We start from the raw sequence: 21659 nt of genomic DNA, 5'->3' as shown, positions 1-21659 counted from the left end.
GGACATGTTTGCTTCCATGAAATCGAGCTCTCAAGTGAATGACAGCTTCTTGCATGTTGTGAGGTATCTCGTTAATTCAGAAAAACAGAGCAGATTTATTTTTTCATTAAAACCTTTCCAGAATTCTGTGATAATTATCTCGTCAATTCAGAAAAACAGAGCAGATTTTTTTTCTATATTCCGTTAAAATACAGTAGTTGTTTTGTGAACAACTACTGAATTATGGAATTGATTAAAATGATCTCTTGTCTGTGAAAGCTGTGCAGATTTTAAAACTGCCCGACATGACGATTTATCTGTCTATCTATTCAGATTATTTGAGCTCAGTAAATACAGTAGAGCCAAGGACTGTTGTCAAGCCATTAGAAAGGAATGCATTGTCTCAATAGGCCTTTTGTCTGGAGGAGCCTGAGTACTTAAAGGAGCATGAGGCAGGATTTATGAAAAAAATTTGTATACGTTTTAAGTTTTCTAGTAATAATGTCAGATGAACCATTCCAAACCAAAAAGAATGAGCCCTCTAGCGTATGTCTCTGTTGCCTTGAACAGGCTGTGTGCTGCAAAATGTGCTGCAATTCCGGGCCGGAATTTCCCGCGCTGTCCGGCGGATGTGATGTCACATGACGCTGCATGCGCGTTCTCCCCGTTCTCCCGTGCCGGCTTCACTGTTGGCTGCAGTACCCCCAACGGCCGTCGTGGTGAAGGGTGGCGCGGAGATATAATTTGTACTGCTGTCCAATGGCAACACAGTGTTGAAACACAGTCTATTAAAAGGTATTTCTGAAAAATCTCAGGAGCTCATGTTGAAAAACTGTCCACCACCTGGCAGCATTATCCAGCCCTGCAACATTGATTGCCATCTTTAAAAATAAAATTCTCAAGTTTCTTCAATAAAATATTAGGCACCCTGGCTGCAAGGATCAGTTCGTCTGGTTTATCTGACTTCCAGCCACAAGAGCAGATCTGAAGATGGGCAGAGGGTCTAGTGAGACGTTGATGTGCAACAGCTCCAATCACACTCGCACAGACACTCACACTCACACACTGCTTCAATTTGGCCTCTCGCTGTGGAGTAATGAGAGGTGTGATATGTGAGGGAGGAGTGGGTGAGATGGGGACAGAAGCTCTGAGAGAGATTGAGTTGGAGTGAGCAAGAGAGAGAGAGAGATGAAGAGATATGTGTAATTGAGGGGACTGTCTTTTATTAAAAAAACAACAAAGCTATTGTGAAAGCAATTCCTTTTATTGTTCTTTTTTGTTTGTTTTTATTCCCCCTCCTTTGCAGACAGGGACATGATGAGTCAAAAACTACGGCATGATTTACCCAACCAAAACAATCCCTTCTTACAAACAAAAAGCTTTTCAACAAGATCTGTTCTAGTATCAAGGATAGCCAGCCGCGATGTAAAGTAAACAAAAGCCTTAGAAAACAAATTTGAGAATCAGAATCCAACAGTGTTTATAGATGAATTTGGTTTGTAAATAAATGCTTAGAAAAACATCCAAATCCTGGGTTTAAATGTAAATAGTACAAAGACCGCTTACTGTATCAGAAGTAGAAAAAGACACGTTTTATTGTTTTAGAAAGATATAAGTTCAATTGCACAACATCAACTTGGAAAAAAGTTGGGACAACAAAATGACATGCAAACCTCATACTGTCATATTTTACTCACATTAAAACATAGAAAACATATTAAAATCTTAAAAGTAAGACATTTTCATTTAATGGGATATTATGAGCTCATCTGGAATTTGATGGCAGCGTCACGTCTTAAAAGTTAAGATGTGGGGAGCAAAACGCTGCACTACTGAGAACAGAAACACCTGGAGCAACATCTTGCAACTAATTATGTTAATTGGTAACAGGTCAGCGACATGATTGGGTATAAAAGAGCTCTTTGAGAGGCTGAGTCTCTCAGAGGGAAAGAGAGGCAGAGGCTGACCAGTCTGCAAAACTGAATCTCCAAATTAGGAAGGAATTTCAGAATAAAAGTTAAGACTTTGAATATTGCATTGCCTACAGAACAAAATGTCATCAAATGATGCAGAGAATCTGGAGGAATGTCTGCATGTTAATGACAAAGCCGAAACCAAATGTTAAAAGTTCCCTAAGCATCGCTGCTTTTGAAACAGGCAGGATTCTGTTATGGAAATGAGACTTTGGACTCAGGAACACAGTTCCCCCTACAGTCTACATGCAAAGAACACATGAACCCATGAACCCATGAACCCATGAACCCATGAACCCATGAACTGAGCAGCCCACAGTCCAGTCGTTTCACCAGTTTAAAACAGTTGACAATCAGGAAGAGGAAAAAAATGGAGAATAGAAGACACAGGGATGTTAAGATTCTCCAATCGTGTATCAGACCAGGATGGCATTCCTCTCCCAAAGCTGCTCTCGCTGCTGTTAAAAGAGGAGGCTATGTTGCACGGTAGAAAATGGTGGCAAACATTGGCCTGTCACAACTCTTTTGAGATGTTTATGAGACTTGGAAAATCACTGCATTCTAATTTTATTCACAGTACATTTCACCTAACGTCCAGCTTTTATGGAAACAAGGTTGTAAACGGATGCAGCTTGGCTGAAGAGAAAAGGGACCATCTGGCTTGGTATCGGTGCACATTTGAAAAGCTCGCAACCACAAACATGTGGTTGCATTAGTGCACATTCTGTGTGTGGGTAATGTGCACATCTCCGAAGGCAACACTAATACTGAATGATATAGACGTTTTGGGAATACATCCTGCCTGATGATCGTAAAAAAGGAGACATCATGCAAAATTAACTGTTGACATCCAGTTTCAAGTCAAACAATAATAATAATTTCCATCCCATCTGAATGCACTTGTCAGTAATCCAGTGGTGTGCAAGCCGCAGTCTCTCTTTTTTTTTTTTTTAATTCCTCATTTCACCTTGTCTGCCTCTTTACTTGGGTAATTCTGACAATTGTGATACATGCTGTTTGTCACAGACGGGGTGCTGATTCAGTTATCAAAGAGTTATTAATGATTGTCGAAGGACAATCCTTAATAATTAATAAAGTATATTATTTATCAAATTGAATAATCAAAATGACTTAATCAAAACGGGGCACCGCCTGATGTAATCAGGAAAATGATAACTAAACAGCAGAATCAGTTTCAAGGTAAGTTATTCTTCAGAATAATAGTTAAGGGAGGGAGTCCGAGCAACCAGCAGTTGTGACAAATATGTGTAAAATAAGCACAAACAACTTCTCTCATTCAAATTAATCAGAATGTATTTATACAAGTGTCAAAAAGATGGTAAAACTAAACTTTTGTTAACTAAGTTTCTCTGCCCAGACACAAACAGCCTCTTATGTAGATCTTGTAGTTGAAGAAAGAGTGGTTTGGTCTGGCCGGTCAGTGTTCCTTGATGAACAGCCGGGTGGTTACGCTCAGCAGGGGATCCTGATAACGAGCGGCTCTCACTCTCATGGGCACAGCGGCTGGCCTCCTTCAGCTCCGGGTCGGTCCAAAGGCGTTCACGTCGAGGCATGCTGGGTCCCCGGTTCGGCTCCTCTGGGGCTCGGAACCTCGTGGGTTACTCGTGCCGCGCTGCAGACAGACGCGGCACAGAGAGGCTGGTCCGTGGCTAGTCGCCCTTCATGCTAAAGTGGTAGTTCCTGCTCATAGGGAACCTCTCGGCAGGTCCGAGATGCAGAGATCCTGTAGGAAAGAGCAAAGAGGAAGAGGAGGAGAGGGGGGCTTTGTTCTTTATAGCTGGGCCCAGGAAGTCAATGCGGCCCTTCCTGCAGTTTGTGGTCCGTGTCCAATCAGAACGCTGTTCCTTATCACTGAAGGGCCTTAGATGCAAATTCTACTTGGGGACACCATGGGGGGTTTTCCTTTGTTCCAAACCATGCGGTCAGGTATCATAAACTGGAGGCTGGTCTCAGCCTGAGGCCCCAGAACTGGCCCTCAAAGCTGACCCAAGGCCTCAACTGTTCATATAATCACACAATCCATAGTTCATTGTGTGGCCCAACAATGCTGTGTTATTATATTACAACTTCAGCCTATATCCACCCTCTAGATCCTAAAGTTTAATGATCTGATAGTTTTAGATGATAAACATACAGAAATTAATCCATATTAAAGCTGCAAGCAGCGATGAACGGGCCCTCGCACTCATGGCCACCGCCCCCATAAGCATATCAGAAATGACACCACCCACGACTTCCTATGTCAAACCATTCAAAAGTTATAGCAGAAAAAATGGACAACCAATCAGAAGAAGGGGCGGGGCTAATTCAGGCCAATGAAGGTCAAGGACTCCATACAGAATCTGATGACAACACCCATGACTCTCTATGGCAAACCATTCAAAAGTTATAGCAGAAAATAGGGACAACCAATCAGAAGAAGGGGCGGGGCTAATTTTCACCAATTATGGTCAAGGACTCAATACCGAGTCCCATGACACCACCCACGACTCTCTATGTCAAACCTTTCAAAAGTTATGGCAGAGAAAAGTATTCTAGGGGGCGCTGTTGAGCCGTTAGGCCACGCCCATTAATGCAAACCATGAAAAATCAAATTTTTCGCCAGGCCTGGCTTGATGCAAAATTTGGTGACTTTTGGAGAACTATCAAATATGGACCAATCAGATGAAGGGAGGCGCGCTTTTTGGCGTCTAGCGTCGCCACGGTAACACTTTTGAAAGAGAAAAGTAATGCGCGTAGTCGCAAGATGAAGACGCACATTTTGATGTATAACACACCTGGGTGCACGTTACGGTTCGGGCCGTATTAATTGCCGAAAGAATGGCATAAATTGCGCCAAAATTACACAATTAATTCAAAATGGCCGACTTCCTGTTCGGTTTTGGCCATGGCTCCAAGAGACTTTTCTTTAAGTTGCGACATGATACAGGTGTGTACCGATTTTCGTGCATGTACGTCAAACCGGTTTGTGGGGCTTGAGGCACAAAGTTTTCCGGGGGGCGCTGTTGAGCCATTTTGCCACGCCCATTAATGCAAACCATGAAATATCAAATTTATCGCCAGGCCTGCCTTGCATGCAAAATATGGTGACTTTTGGGGAACTATCAAATATGGACCAATCAGATGAAGGGGGGCGCGCTTTTTGGCGTCTAGCGTCGCCACGGTAACACTTTTGAAAGAGAAAAGTAATGCGTGTAGTCGCAGGATAGAGACGCACATTTTGATGTATAACACATCTGGGTTCACGATACGGTTCGGGCCGTATTAATTCTCGAAGGAATGGCATATATTGCTCCAAAATTACGCGATTAATTCAGAATGTTCAAAATGGCCGACTTCCTGTTCGGTTTCGGCCATGGCGCCCAGAGACTTTTCTTTAAGTAGCGACATGATACAGATGTGTACCGATTTTTGTTCATGTACGTCACACCGTATTCTGGGGCTTGAGGCGCAAAGTTTTTTCTGTCTGAACGTTACTGTGGCGTCTAGCGTCGCCACGGTAACGCTTTTGAAAGAGAAAAGTAATGCGTGTTGTCGCAGGATGGAGACGCACATTTTGATGTATAACACACCTGGGTGCACGTTACGGTTCGGGCCGTATTAACTGCCGAAGGAATGGCATAAATTGCGCCAAAGTGACACAAGAAAGAAAGAAAGAAAGAAAGAAAGAAAGAAAGAAAGAAAGAAAGAAAGAAAGAAAGAAAGAAAGAAAGAAAGAAAGAAAGAAAGAAAGAAAGAAAGAAAGAAAGAAAGAAAGAAAGAAAGAAAGAAAGAAAGAAAGAAAGAAAGAAAGAAAGAAAGAAAGAAAGAAAGAAAGAAAGAAAGAAAGAAAGAAAGAAAGAAAGAAAGAAAGAAAGAAAGAAAGAAAGAAAGAAAGAAAGAAATTCCTACAGATACAATAGGGCCTTCGCACTGAAGGTGCTCGGGCCCTAATTAAGCTTCATATGGAGACTTTTTAAACAGGAAGTCCAGATCAGAAGAAGAAGGACAATGAAATGAAGACACTTGTGGCTCCATCAGGCAATAAAAAACGTTATCTTTCATCAAGCTCAAAGCCTCTTTGACAGCGCAAGACCTTTAGGGCTTCAACGAAAGCTCCTGTTTACTGTTACCATGGGAACTTAAAACATAGGTTCACATGCCTTTTTCTAATTTGTTTCACTTGTCACAATGTGATATATAGCCACTGAGATCTGACTCTTGATTGTCTGATCAGATGTTTTTAAGTCAATATTCCAATTTGGTTAAATAAAAGGTAATTGTTTTATAAAATGCATCACTTCTGGGATCAAGGTTTGTAAATCACGGTAAAACACGGTAAAACACAGACTAAATGAGAATATCTCTCATTTATTCAGCGCGAATGGGCTGAATTAAATCCAGATGTCAGGTGTAATTATAAAAAAATGACAGAGAAAAATGCAGATCCAGAGATAATTTAAGTCCAGTGCAAATAATACATTATTTACAACGTTTAATACACTGTCTTTACAAATTATTGCATTCTATTTTTATGCTTATTTTTTCCCAAATTTCCCTCTGGGGATCAATAAAGGACGATCATAAACAGTTACCCAGTTCCAATACTAATGCATTATGTACCTTTTATACACACTTCACAGTGTCACTTGTAACACTCCCTGTGTAGTGACATCTTTCCTTACATCTTGTCTTCCTTAAAATGCACAAATAAGGTTTAAAGCTCTCAGGAGCATTTTGTGTAGACTGTGAACAATTAACACAACACCAAAGTTGAATAAACACCTCTATGTCACAAACTTGGATACTTCACCAAGCATAATTATCCCTTTAAACCTGGCTTACTCTTCGGCTTATGTTCTTAAGTGACATGTGCCCCCTGATGTCCTGAATTAGAAAAGACGATGCTTTCTAACTCAAATGGGAAGGACATTCCTGTACAAGCTGGTGTTTTTATACACTTTGTACACTTACAAATTCAAAATGACCTTGGTTCACACCATCACTTAAGAGTAATGGCCTTGTTGAATGTTTTCAGAGGCTTAAAAGACCAAATATTCTTGCATTGCTTCTTTCCCTCTAGGCTAACAGTAATGGACACAATTCGGCAAAACGTTCAGTATATTCTGATTACGGTCAAAATACTCCAGATTGTTTTGGTCTCCAACAGAAGTTTACTCGTTAGGATCTAATGATAGACCTAGGATTGATTTAACTCCAGTATATTTGTTTTGTAACACATAAAAGTTGAGTTAGTTCTGTTTTTGTTGTATATTTCCCCCGTGACTGTTCAGAATAGTTTAGAGGAACACACAGATCTGATATTAGCCAGCAACAGACATTATAAAGCATAAGGTGCATGTGTTGGGTCTGGCTGTGTGGAGGGAGGGATGGAAGCTGCATGCAGAGAGGAGATGCAGAGCCAGACATTAGGTTGGAAGACTATGTGACTATGTGACGCTCCTCAGCACTTACAGACAGCACAGAGAACAGATCCCACCCCCAGGCTTTTGCTGTCATTAAACGCTCACATATTCACCCGTGGAGTGAGGGAGAGAGCCACCATTAGCATATACTCTGAACTGTGTAATTACGCTGTCCCCGAGCAGGTTTTAAACTATTGTACAGATATCTCCACACACACACAAACACACACACATGCACACACACACTTATCTCAGCTAGACAGCAAATGCTGCCCAGTGCATTTCAGCCTCTTATCTTTGTGTTTGAAATTAAAATTTTGGCCATATTTAAATGAAATTATTTATTTTAATTCAATTAAGTTTGCCATTAAAGGTGAACCCCCCCCCCCCCCATTTTCTTCCCCTGCAGTTCTGAAAGGTGAGTTGTTCCAGCATTTTGGTGGGTCGATGCTAAGATTAATTGAAGCAGAGACGTGCAGGTGCAGGTTCTCCTCTCAGTGTCGGGGTGTAATGGTCCACAGCAGGTAACTCGGTGAGGCCAGACTGGAGCTTACGTTGCACAGCAGCAGTAAATGTCATGCCGTTTTACTTTTTTATATATATATATATATATATATATATATATATATATATATATATATAAACAGCATGGACCTCACTGGTCCTGAATCCACTTCTTTTAAACGCTGCATGTGCCTTTTGAATCGAAAGGTTCAACTTTCTGTCGAAGTAAACAGATCATAAAGAAAAGGGATAAGAGTGAAGTTTCCATCAATGCTTCTTTTTTTTCTATATTTTGTTATTTTTATTTCAGTAGCCCTTTGTAAGTTTGAAAATAAGTTATAGTTGAGACAAAAGCTCTCCTCTTCTTCTCCACGTGTCACTCATCTTTCTTGTCTCCTGCTGGACGCCACGGTGTGCTTTCTCTACCATGATGGTTTGATCGAACGCTGGAAAAGAATATTTGACCCACTTTCTGACGACTGTTACTCCTTTGGCACCATACATTTTTACTGGACCGTGCGGTTCCTCCAGTCTCTCTCAGTACTGGAAGTTGCCTCTTCCATCCTTTGTCATCCACTCTTGCTCCCAAGGAGTGGCAGTCTGCCTCTCCTCTCCTGCTGTTCATCTTACTTTCTGCTCAGCCTAAAGGGTTCAAAAGAGTATTTACTCATTAATCATCCCTCCAGCTCCTTGAGATTTATATATTTGGTTTTAGTTTTGCCGTCACGTATACCGAATGTTAATAAAAGCAGAGGATTTTAATTAAAGGTGTTCATTTTAATTTGTGTTTTTCTTCTTTTCACTTGCTACAAAAAAATACCTTGTATTAGAATTATTCAGATCCACACCCAGAAATCAGTGGCGAGGGCTTTATTTGGTATTGCAGCACTCAGACGGTTCACAGAATCACTAACTAGGTTTGGCAATGTCTCCGCTGAGATCTAAGGCAGTTCCTTTTTGAAGGCTTTTCTTTTCGTCATTCTGCTTTTTTACTTCCCTCCAAATTATAAAGAGGATTCAGGTCTGAAGTCGGCCTGGGTCACTCCCAAAACATTGATGTGGTTCTCTATATATTTCTATATTTCTTGTGGCTCAGGAGAGAAGGAGAAGCTATCTGTCATTCCCTCGGGGGGCTTCGGCCCCGGGCTTCCACAGTCCACATGTCAAAGTGTCCTTGGACATACGCCCAACTCCCCATCGCCCATGTGCACGAGTGTGTGTACGATGGACAGATATCACTGCGTAGGCTAAAAAAAGTGCAGTAGAAATGTGTCTGTAAATGTGGATTATAGTCTCAAGTGCCTTGAGTGGTAATTACGACCAGAAGAGTCATTTATAAATGCAACCATTCTCGACCAATTTGGTTGAATGTTTCTGATCTGTGATGTTTAACTCCACAATTCCAAAGTAGTCTTAGAGTTTCTTGCTGCCATTTCCTTCGACACAGTTGCTGAGCCCACTAAATTACAAAGAAATGGGTAATTCCCATCATTCCGCTTGTCTCCGAGGATGCTATTGTTGGGGAAGAATATCTCTCATTTATCTTACCAAATTAAAGCTGCATGCTTGTGTCTGAACAACTGAGTTTTCATCTAATCAGAATTGATTGCCAAGAGTTTCCCTCTGTTTAGATGCTGGGTGAGCTATTTTTGTGACTGTCTTGGTGAACCAGACTCCTCCTTCATCACCGAAGGCTTCAGATTTATGCACCGTCCAGCGCCTGCAGGGTGGAAATGGTATCAGCATTGACCCGATTTATCAAGATTAGATCAATAGTGATCCTTTGACCTTAGACAAACCTCTAAATTAAAGATTAGATTCAGATTAGGAAGGAATCTACCAGTTAGTGTACTAAAAATAAATGTTGGCCATGGGAAACACTGAGCCTTCAAACAAAATCATGATGCAAAGTAAGAATTTGGCTTGAGGATGAATGATTTTAGGCTTAACTGTACAAAAAGCAGATGTACACATAAAATAGAAAATCCATGAACAAGTGCACATACATGCAAAATGTGGTTTCCATGCATCTGCAGACCTTGAAGGTGCTGATCAGCATAAAGGTCACATTTCAGATTCCACTCTTTGTCTAAAGTCAGCAAACTTGGGTCTTAGGAGATTTGGGCTTGGTGCTAATGTGTCTGACTCAGCTGACTCTCAAATTAGAAGGTTGAATAAGAATTCACTGTTCGGGGGGGAATCACTTTTAAAAACTCCTATTTGAAAATGAGAAAACGGCATTCATTTGCCCTCGCGGGTGGAATATTTATGTGACGGAAAACAGAGTGGGGTGAGAGCTCGCGGTGCAATCACTTCGGCAGCTGCGAAACTGCATGAAAGTTGGGAAAGAAAAGAATAGAAGGAGGGGAACTGTGATGCAGTAATGCTCACTTGAATGTGTCAAGCTATTACAGCAGCATGTTTTCGCGGGTTGCCGTCTGTCCTTTTGTCCTTGCCTTGACTCTTTTGTGCACAATTCAACTTGACGTATCCACACTGGCACTTACCTCTGTCTGGCATTAGTCTTTTTCTATTTTGTTGACGTTTTTTGTTGGTCGCCCCCCCCCCCCCCCAACTAAATCCATATTTGTCAATATTCCTGACGGCGCTCAAACATAAGGATTAGGGACACGGGGAGAGTACACTGGCTCTGTGCAGATGGAGCCGTGGATAGCATTGATCTGTGAAAGCTAACCCTTGTAGCCCCTGCCACTTTTTTGTCTTCATTTTCCCATTGTTCACTTTCCCCTGCAGCTGTTTACAACCACACCCTCCTCATCTCTCCCTCTTGCATTTTCCAGAGTAAACACTTTTCTCCCTGCCATTCTCCTCCCTTTCTTTTGCATGTGTTCTACCTTCTTTTCTCTTCTCGCTTGTGCCACTCCTCTTTATTTTTTTCTTGACTCCATCCCTCTCTATCTCTATCGCTGCATATCTCTGTCCTCTCCCTTTTTTTTCCCCCATTCCCTTCCCACTCCCCTAATTCATAGCCCTCCACCCCACCACCCTGTCTGCGAGCTATGTAGGCTACGTCCGTGGAGACCAACTGGTGCAGCTTTTTTATTCACTCACCTAACGTCTCCCTCTTTTCTTTTACAGCATTTCTTCTTCTTTTACTTTTGTTCTTTCTGTTTTTTTCTATCCTCATGCAGTCAGTCCATCCGACTAGTCCACTATAAAACTCCCCTCTCCATCCCTCCCTCTTCACTGCCCGTCTATGCATTCAGACTGGTTGCGCGAGTGTCTTTAGTACTGTTGCAAATCAGGACACATCTCACCAGCAGATGCCTGGAGATCAGGGCGAGCGAGGCTCCCTGCACCCACTGCATCACAAACCCACACAGTGGAGTGCAGTTGCAGATGTGCCCTGCCTGTCTAATAGGAACTGTAACCGGCTCACCGTCACTCGTTGTTCCAGGTTTACACACACACGTGTACGTTTTGAGCTCAAGTGTGCACCTTGTTTTTCTTACAGGTGGATCCAGATCGCCTGCCCACGCCTTTCCATCGACTGGGGCACAGCCTTCTCCAAACCGTTACTGTCTCCATATGAGGTAAAGGTGCACTTTGCTGTGTCCAAACAGTCTGCCACTCACTTCTCAGAGAAATCCTAGCAAACATGCAGAAACCTTCCTATTGAGCACATGATGTAGGGCTGGGCGATATATCGAGATTTTAATATATATCGATATATTTTCAAACACGATATGGTATGAGACAATATCGTTTATATCGATTTAAAAAAAAAAAAAAAAAAAAATATATATATATTTTTTTTTCTTTTTTTTTTTAATGATTTTGATATAGCTTATTTTGTGACAAATTGACTTGAATGTTTTATTTGAGATTTGCACAAATGTTTTGTTATTTGCACAACTGTCAACCTCAGTGGAAAAGTCTGCCTGTTACTGTCTACATTGTATTAATTGCACAGTGTATTTTAATTTAATTGTTATGCAGGAAAGGGATATTTGTTTTATTTTATTCAAGAAGCATTTTTATTCTATATATGCAGGCAGTTTATTTTTATTTCATTTGTTTTATACATTTTGATATTGTGCAGACCTTTGTTAATGTTCGGGGGGGGAATCACTTTTAAAAGTGAGACTGAAATTCCCCCATGCTGGAACCTGTGTGACATTTGGCACGAGGCTTTGTATTAAAACTGACTGTTTTTTTAAGGCTTTGCCTCAGAAAAAAATGAAGCTAACAGAGATGCTATGCTATAATGCTTTGGGGGAAACCCCAATTAAGGCACAGAAAAAATATCGAGATATATATCGAGTATCGCCATTTGGCTAGAAAATATCGAGATATGACTTTTGGTCCATATCGCCCAGCCCTAACATGATGTATATCCTGCCACAGCACAGGAGACAATGGTAAGCATGTCTGAAAAGGGCAGTGGATTTATGTTTACTCCTCAAGGCCTGCTGGTGCCGGAGGAAGAGTATCCTGCTCGCTCCTTCCTCCCTCTCTCTGTCTGTGCCATAAAGCATACCAGCACACACATGTAAAGCAACACGAGCGGCTGACTAGCACCCACTGCTGGCTCGAGGACCGCACCATCCCACCCCTCCTGCAGCTGCCTTGTGTTTTTTTTTGAAAGAGAGAGAGATAGATAGGACTCCAGCTTATAAAGATCCATTTCAAAGAAAGTGTTTGTGTGCTGCTGCAGCTGTCACAGCAGGACAAAAAAGTCTGGTTTGCTTTGTTCAAAGGGTTAGCAGCTATGTGGCCTGACTGTCTCGCATTTATCTACCAATATGTTGAGTGTTTTTCCCCCTGAATGAAATGCCACTCATTTGAAGACTTGTAAAATGACGAGCAGGAGAATATTTTATTTGAACGGTTCCCGTTTGAATCTAACTGTACTTCTTCTGCACTGCTTGTTGAAGCACTTGCATTTCAGACTGCAGTCATTTAGGATAACGACCGCATTCCGCTCGGAAGAAATTGTTATGTTTTTTCCCTGTTGTTTGTCACTGACGTCTATAATTGTGCAAATGACGACTGAAATTCCCCCATGCTGTAATTCCTTTATGCTTTAGGCTTTGCTCTCCGCTGCAGTTATTTGAGGGCAACGTCTGCGCATTTAAATAATTTCAGCTTCACTTAAGTTCTATCACAACTATATGTGTACGCGCCATCTTCATCTCATACCTATGAGTGTCGTGCGTCTCAGTGCAGTGCTTTTTACTGTGGCATTTAGGATGAAGATGAAAAGGAGAGAGACGGGAGGGTGGAGTGTGCACGGAGAAGGGTGGGGGGGGGGCTGGGGGAGGCAGCATTTATTTTCAGTGCGTCTCATGTTATATTTATAGTCAATAAGACACACTTGGCTCTCCTGTCAGAGCAGGGATTAGCAAAGGAAGCTAGCTTCCACGGAGCGAGGCAGCTGGTGTGAGAGGGGCGAGGAGGAGAGCAGCGGTTAATAGCTGGAGATATGAGAGATGGGTGGAGTAAGGGCAGAGGAGAGGAGAGAAGAGTAGTTAAATCGTGTTTGGGGGAAACAAAGGCAACAAAAAACAATTCGATATTTAGTTCCAGTTCATGGGTCGTTTGCTTGATAAAAGTGGCATTTAGCTGACACTATTTTTAAGGTATGAAGGATGTGAATTTGTGGCATCATGTATTAATAAACTGTTTTCTTACACCGTGCAAACACGATTGCAACGGGGTGCCTGTGGTAGAACAATAAAGATGTTTTGGAATAGAAAAAAAAAGAAGTAAAAGTTTTCACTACTTGTCATGGCTTGACAGCCAGCAGCTTGACAGCACAGTGGTTCGGTTATCGCTGTTGCCTTCAAATCCCCGCTGGGACCTTTCTGTGTGGAGTTCGTATGTTCACCCCTCGCATGTGTGGTCAGCTTCCTCCCACAGTCAAAAAAACATCCACGTCAGTTTGAGTTCTGTCTCTCAGTTGTCAATAAGAGTGAGTCTTGAGTGTGTGTTGTTGTTTGCCTTTTGTTTGGCCCTGACCTGTCCAGGGCGTACCCCATCAACAGCCAGGATCGCATCAAGCCCCCATAGCCTTGAATAGGACTAAAGTGGGTATAGAGAAGGAATAAACCAACATTTATGGCTTACATGTTTTCTTTCTGGTTTTAATAAAGCTTCTCAGTACTGGTGCGCACTCTACAACAAACATTAGCTTGTCACACAGGCTGCATAACAATGATAAATTATTTCCCACCAGAAGGGAGATTGCATCACTTTGGAGCTTAATTTTTCATGTTTCCTTAGAACTAAATTCTCTAATGGGTTTGTGAATGTTTTTGGAGCTTTATACTGTAGTATTTCTAATACTTGTTTTCTTACGTTTTCTACCCCCATCCTCAAGCCCCAAAGTCTTGGCTTCTAAATAATTTGAAAAATAAATGATTAGTTGGATGAATGAATAAACGCATAACGCGGGCATTTATTTTTTCTTTCATTATGCTTGTTTATTCATCTGTTTAGTCATTCCACTGCTCTAAGTTTCATTCAGAATCAATATTCACAGGCACTTCTCTTCCATATGGAGCAGTCTGCACTTATGTCACAGCACTGGTTTGCTCGTGCTATTGTGCTCCACCAACAGCTGTTGTGTCATGCAGTGCAGTTGCATTGGGATAACATGACAATCCTCCATGTTATCCAAGCTTAATATTATGACACCTGTCTGGTCTGTATACTCAGTCTGCTGTGTCTTTTCATCAATCTGTTGTTTGCTGCAGATCATTTGTGCAAAACTGCAAGTATATCAGCAGATTACAGGAGGGGAAAAAAAACATGCAATGCAGCCTCGCAGAAGGCATTTTGGTAACAAATTTTGCCTCGCCAAGTTGTGGAAGTGTGTTAATTGTGACAGTTGCTCCATCTGTGTTTCTGACTAACTATCTTGCAGGCAGCTGTTGCCCTACAGGAGGTCGGCTGGAAGGAAGTGTACCCCATGGACTTCTATTCCAATCAGAGCTTGGGGCCGTGGGCACCTAACCATCCTGACAACCAGCCTGTGCGGCCCACTCGTAGACAAACCCAGGTGAACGAGGCTGTAAGATAAAGGAATGACTGATAGAAAGAAGAGGGCTGGGCAGGGTAAGGGGGCGGTAAACAGGGAAATCAGATGTGTTCAGGTGGGGTTTGATGTTTGTATGTCGCCACACTGACACCCAGTGGTACAGTGACAGCAGGACAGACATGTGGGTATTTTTTTAAAGGTGTGGTTATAACCTTAACCTTCATGTGCTCCTAAAATGTTCTTGTTTTTTCAAGTGCTAAACAGACAGTTAAATGTCATCTTAAATGCAGCTCTGTGAATACGCCCCAAAGTAGCCATAATGCCCTATATTACCACTAATCTGTCTGAGGTAGGTACTGTCATTGTTCCAAGTGTTAATGCGATCCCACTGCCTGCCTGCCTGCAGAAACCAGGCACGAAGCCAGCTGTTCTCACCAAGCAGTGCGAGCAGAGCCACTGCGCCCCCTGCAGCTGTCAAGGAGAATGAGCCATCGTGACCGGCGCCGTCTCCGACTCATCCCCGAGCCTTGCTGGGGCTGGACTAGAGGAGGAGTGGATATTTGTCCCGACCATCTATCACCGAGCAGGGCTAAGGCCAGAGGAGTTTCAGCCTCATCAAAAGGATTACCGGCCAGATCGAATCCCTGATCTGACAGGGCTGCAGATCAGGCCAAACTCACTGCTCCTATACGCACATTTTTATTGCATGTATTCTTAACTCCAAACACATGACCTGAAAGAGTAGTTTATGTGTTCAGGCTCATGGATGCGAATCAGATGCCACTGTAGGAAGTTTTATTCTCTGCTCTGGAGTTATTCCCCTGTACAGGGTTATATATGTGCCTTTCTGCAATGCAAACGCTGCTTTTGTGATCGTCAGGGGAGGTGTAGCAGGTGACCTTGAACATGCTTTATGGAATAGAGTGTCTGCTAATGTGGGTATCAGTAGTCGAAAGAAGATCACCTGTCTTTTGATGAAGTCACATAATAATGTTTGATGTTTTAAATGAGCTTCCCTTTATAATGTCTCCAAGATGTGAGACATACTGTGTGAATGGTAGTGATGGTAAAGATCCAACACTGATTCCTTCCTTCTTTTTTTTTTCTTGTCAAATATTGATTTGGTCAAAGAAATTTGGAACCCCCTCCTTGTTTAAAACCTGAGGGTCACACTGAAGCGCTGAGCCTGTTAGTTCCTGGTTGTGAGCTGTGAGTTCCTAGATGCGTACAGAGGTAGTCACGACAGCTCTCCATCCTCATTACTTATTGAGGGAGTTGGAGTCTGTCAATAAATAAACACTGTTGGTGTTTCTGCTGCAGCGATGAGTGATTGACAGCAGCCCACCATGACCTCGGCAGGTCCAAAGACCTTGTGAAACTTTCCCAGGTGACGGAAGACAATGGTTTTTATTTGCCTACAACTACCAGCCGTCTCCTTGGTAACAGAGTCCAGTGTATCCTGCCAGATATGGGTGTTAATCACGAAACATCCCTCTAGTGTTGCTTATTGTAAAGAGCTACATACGCTGTCTGATCCACAGTGAGCAGGAGTAAATTATTGACCAGCATTCTCTCACACCTGATGTTTTATTGATTTATTTGCCATATTCTCTGGGGGAGGGAGAATAAGAGGTGAGCAGATTTGTAAATCCCTGTTCTATCTTATTTAAAATCTGCAGCTTTTACTTTCATTCTAAATGTCAGTAGATACAATTTTCAATTCGAACATCAGTAACTTTGTTATGTGTACAGATCTTCTCCATCAAATGTAACTTTCATTTGCTCCCAAGAAAAAGTGGAAAGATAAAGTCAGATACATTTTAAAGTCTCCATTAAATAAATATACGCTTACAAAACACATCTGGTCTGGATACTTAGAGCAGCGTTGTAAAATGTTTTCACCATCAAAAACATGCTTTTTGTGCTTTTATTAAAATATTGTTACATATGTAAAATTGTAAGTTGTATTCAGTTTTATAATGTAAAAACTAACTAAATCATATAAAAAATCTTTTCTTCCCAGACTTGTTTTTTCTGTGCTGCTAAAACGCTTGAACATACTCTCTGGATCAACTTCCAGACGTCTGAGTCCATTTTTTTCCTCAAAAGTTCAACAGTCTTTTGGTATAACATTTTTTACATTCAGATCTGAAATAACCTTTTTTCTTGTAAAACTCTGAATTCCTGTTCAGTTGCTAAAACAAACTGTATTTGCGAAGTGTAATGGTAAAAACCCCATTTAAAACACAGTGATTCCGCACAGGGACTCAAAATTGATCACAAATGTTTTTAAGTTAAAACCAGCATAAGGCATCCCCGCAGTCGTGGGGTCCCCGCCCGCGGGTCTCCTCGGCTGCCACTGGAGGGGGCCGGACCTCGCTGGCGGTGGGTTTCCTCCCGCCCTCTTCTCGCCCTCTGTGGGGTTGCTGGTGGCCTGGGTTCCGGGCTCTTCCTTGTCGGCCTCTGGTCTCGCGGGTGGCGGGGTTGCCTCCCCCACTATAGATACACTTCAGGTGGAGCTTTGATAGGATTATCACACACACACACACACACATACATACACATAGCCACATAGATATATACACACACAAACGTATGCATACATGCACACACATAGCCACACACACACATAGCCACACATACAGCCACACAGACATATACATACACGCACACACACACACACACACACACATAGACATACACACTGGCTTGTTCACCTGTATGCTTGCTCTGTAGTTTTTGGGGTTAGTTAGTCGCGGTAGTTTAGCTTAGATTGTGATTGGATTTCAAGATTTGGGACGGTTGCTGCTCGTGTTTTGGCCGGCTCCGTGTCGGTTTCGTGTTTCGTTTGTGATTTTTGTTGCAGATTTCCAGTGCTCGACGTGTGCCTCCATGTGTTCTTGCTTCCTGGTTTACCAGCGGATGTCACAGCCCCCCCCAAAGAAAAAAACACTGGGTTTGTATGTGTGTATATATATGTATGTGTATGCGTATATACAGTATATGTGTATATATATATATATATATATATATATATTAAATATAGTAACAATGAACATATATATGCCTTAGGTTTTTACCAGCATGGTATCAACCATTAATGCAGACAAGGTATAAAAAATAAAAAAAAAAAAACAGTATAAGGCCAGTTCAGAGTACATAGGTTACTGAAGCTTTAAACAAAGAAATAATATTAATAAAAAAATAGAAGTAATCAGAGAGGCAGTTTAAGAATGTAAACAAGAGGTGGCGTATGAGGAGGGGGAACACAGGAACGGTTCAGACTTCATGGCATAATGATGAGAGAAGCAGGACCAGGATTCCAACCTCACCCCTACAAAACAAGAGCTATTGGTTTAATCTAGGAGTTTTCCTTAGAGTAGCAGGTGCTGTTAGTTAAAACTATAAAATGTGTAAAATACAGCAAAGATGTCATGATAACAGACATTTTAATGATTAAGCAGTGGAAGCCTTCAACAACTTACATTCAGTGCTCACCATTTACCCTAAAATACTATCCAAGCTTGTGAAGCCATGTTGAATCTATAGATCTTATATTAAATTACATCCATTTACATTTGTAGAGAATATATGAGTTGGATCCTATGGAAAGGCCTGTTAATATTTATCTGTGAGTGAAGCTGTGTTTAACTGTTGTTAAACTTTCTGGTGAGCCCATTAGTAAGATCCTGCCCCCTTTATTACCATAAGTAAACATGAGATCCTTCACAATCATTCTACTTTAAGGTGATAAAACACCCCAAACTTCTGGTTTTACTCGCTGGCCTTTAAGATTTCTTGTTTAAGAGTGAACAACAACATCACAACCAGAAAATGTTTGGGGGATCCCTGTAGGTATTTACGCAAAATTCATGTTTGAAATTACCGAGAAATGAGACAAAATTCAATCTAATTGTATAATGGTACAGTATTGATTTGATGCTGATACTGATAATTCGTGTGCATGTGCCCAGTGTCCGTGCCCTGCTACCGAGTGGTCGGGATGCCTAAATGAAATAAGCTGTTTAAACATTTTGATGCATCTTCGTTGGTTTTGCAAGACATCCCACCACACCCCTCAAGCCGAATGATCTTCTCACAGCGTGTCCTGATCTGGATGTTTTAGCATCAAACAGCATTTTATAAAGGTCTGCCTTTCACCAACCATTTTTTTCTTCTTCTCTACCTACATCAGAGTTTTTCTGTGCGTAGCTATGGAAAGCCTGTGATTGGCATGCAGGCAAAATCACCTGTCCGTGAAAGAGGCCCTTAGTGACGTACAGTAGATGTAGCGTTTTCTGGATCCACCACATTGGAGAGTGCCCACCCCCCAGTCTCCTTCCAACTCTTTAAGATGCAAATGGAAACACAGGAGCCCGGCTCTCCTAAAGCATTTAGTATAAAAATGCATTATTTTGAGGTCAAACAATATAGCTGTTATTACAGTAATCGGCCACCCGATTAATCAGCCTACCTCTATTATTATCATTGTTTTTTTTTCTTAATAAAGAGACTAAAAAATAAACATGGAAGTTCACTTGAAATAAACAAGACTAGGGTGCCTGACACTTTTGGACAACACTGTATATCCATTACTAAATCAACCTTTAACATGTTTTAAAGTGTCACATCTAAAGGATTCACTTTTAACCTCTTTGGTCTATCTTTAAACATGTCGAGTTATTCCAGTGTAATTAAATATTCCACTGAAACAATCCTCAATGTTTTTTTCCACATATATGTTGCATTAGTAACTATAATTAAAGTGAATCTTTGAGTAAGTGTACTGTGTTTACTGATGAGTCTCACTGATATGAACTAGCTTATAACTGGTGTGTAAATCTGAACATGAATGAGTCTCTGATGCACAAATCTGTTTGAAATTCCTGTTACATATACAGTAGAGTCAGAGTCTTATGTGAGTCATGTCAGCCCTGATTCATCCTCTGCTGCTCCAGCCAGCATCTGAGTGTCCACTATGTGGCACTGTTTGCACAGATTATTTTGCAGTCTTGTGAAGCGTTCACGGCCCAGAGGCTGTAAGGGAGGCTGACAGCAAGCACCCACTGTGCTTTGGTGGCTGCATCTGGACAGGGGAATTCAGCTTCCCACTTCGTCATCATGTCTTGGATCTTGGTGCACCTGATCTGAGTGTGTTTGAAATGAGAACCCAGTTTTTGTTATGACCGCAAAGCCCACATGTGTTTTTGATCCCAGAACCACAACAGGCGCTTGAGTCCTTTAACGTTGCGTTGTCCCATCAATGTCACCTACAGCAAAGATAAGAAAATGCATAAACTTTAATGCGTTCTTAACAATTAGTCATCACCCAAATCTTTGTGTAAATGTTCTATGTGAGTATGTTTGTTATCCATGTTAAATGTTATCTGTTAACAGCTTTAATTTGAGTGGGACTAACCTGGTTAAATAGGTTCAAATCAAAAAGTAAACCCATCCAAAAAGTGTTTCTTCAAAATAACATTTTCTGTAGCTATACATGAACTGAGTGGCTTACTCTTCTGCAGCTTTGGTGCCTTTGAGGATCTGTGTGATCGGCGTGAGTAACAAATGTCAGGACTTTTGTTGTTTTATTTCTTCCTGAAAAGGGAAAAGCGGAGTCACGGCAGCCTCTTCCTGTCCCACCCTCCTCCTTTCCTCAGTCTCTCCTGTATGTCAGGCAACTTTGCATTACCCTTTCCAGGATTTTCTGTAAGAAAATAAGAAAAGAAAATATTTTGACTAAATGTACTCTATCAAGAAAAGAAAAGAACATGAATGAAGGAGATTTGTCTTTCTTAAAGTTTGTTCTTTTCCATCTGAGGCAACATGTCTTCAGACAGCATCACGGCACCTGAGTTGTGCAGGTGAAGGCGTGACAGAGATCCAAACTGAGTCATCTGAAATATTGTCTGTTTTACTGCTGCCGTTTCCTCTTTGTTCCTATAGAAATTAGCAGAAGCTGTCTTGCATTTGTTTACATCTTTAAATGTGGGTGGGTGTGAAGCATGTCATATTTCAATTTCAGATAAAGAACATAGAAAACGTATGTGTTTTACAGTTAACGGTTTTTGTATTTGCAAAATTTGGACATTCAGCAAACACTTGGATTAATATTATTATTATTATTATTATCAATAATAAGAGTAATAATGATGATAATGATAAACTCCATTTGTGGCTTTGTTGTATTTTGTTAATAAGTGAAATGGTTTGAGCATAGGCACCCATTTTATATATGTGTCTATTTTTGACATTTTGTTACTAAGGAGAAAAAGGAAAAGCAAAAACTTAATACAGTTTTATATGAAATGTCTTCTAAGTAAACTCAAAGCTGTCCGCTAAGATATGTTATTTATATGGTCTCAAGAAACATGTCACAAGGAAGCATTATAACCCTTCTGCTTTTATTATAAATTGTTTACTTTTTCCTTCATATTTATCAGTATTTAAAAAAAAAAACATGATTGTCTGTGTGTCTGATAAATGCTGAGAATATGTGTGTGTCTTGAAAGGGTTGAAAGGTAAAACTGCACATACCCTGTATTTGGCAGTAAGTCATAATGGTTACAGCCCAGTTAGTTTGATCTAAAGACCCTTTTTATATTTGAATTAAAACTGCTCTGTTTGTAAAAATGTTATTTATCCTTTGTGCATTTAACAAACGATTGACTAGAGATTTGAACACTAAATAATTATGTGTAGAGGTTGCTGACTCTGTGTGTGTGAGTGGGAAAGAAGCTTTGGAGGCCAAGCAGCAGTGTGGTGGAAGGTTGC

At 41.2% G+C, this 21659-nt stretch overlaps 1 protein-coding gene across 1 annotated transcript in view; it reads left to right on the top strand.

Moving 5' to 3' along the window:
- Positions 1-16896, top strand: part of dph1 (diphthamide biosynthesis 1) — a 75671-nt gene extending 58775 nt beyond the window's left edge. Inside the window, exons 10-12 of the mRNA XM_061719597.1 lie at positions 11358-11436; positions 14772-14906; positions 15292-16896. Of these exons, the coding sequence (XP_061575581.1) occupies positions 11358-11436; positions 14772-14906; positions 15292-15372 (295 nt within the window). The 3' untranslated portion in view covers positions 15373-16896. The remainder of the gene's footprint in view (positions 1-11357; positions 11437-14771; positions 14907-15291) is intronic.
- Positions 16897-21659: the final 4763 nt, after the last annotated feature.

Source organism: Cololabis saira, chromosome 4, assembly GCF_033807715.1.
Source record: "Cololabis saira isolate AMF1-May2022 chromosome 4, fColSai1.1, whole genome shotgun sequence".
Lineage (NCBI taxonomy): Eukaryota > Metazoa > Chordata > Actinopteri > Beloniformes > Belonidae > Cololabis > Cololabis saira.
Note: the sequence above shows the minus strand (reverse complement) of the source record. Positions and strands in the feature narration are given on the sequence as shown.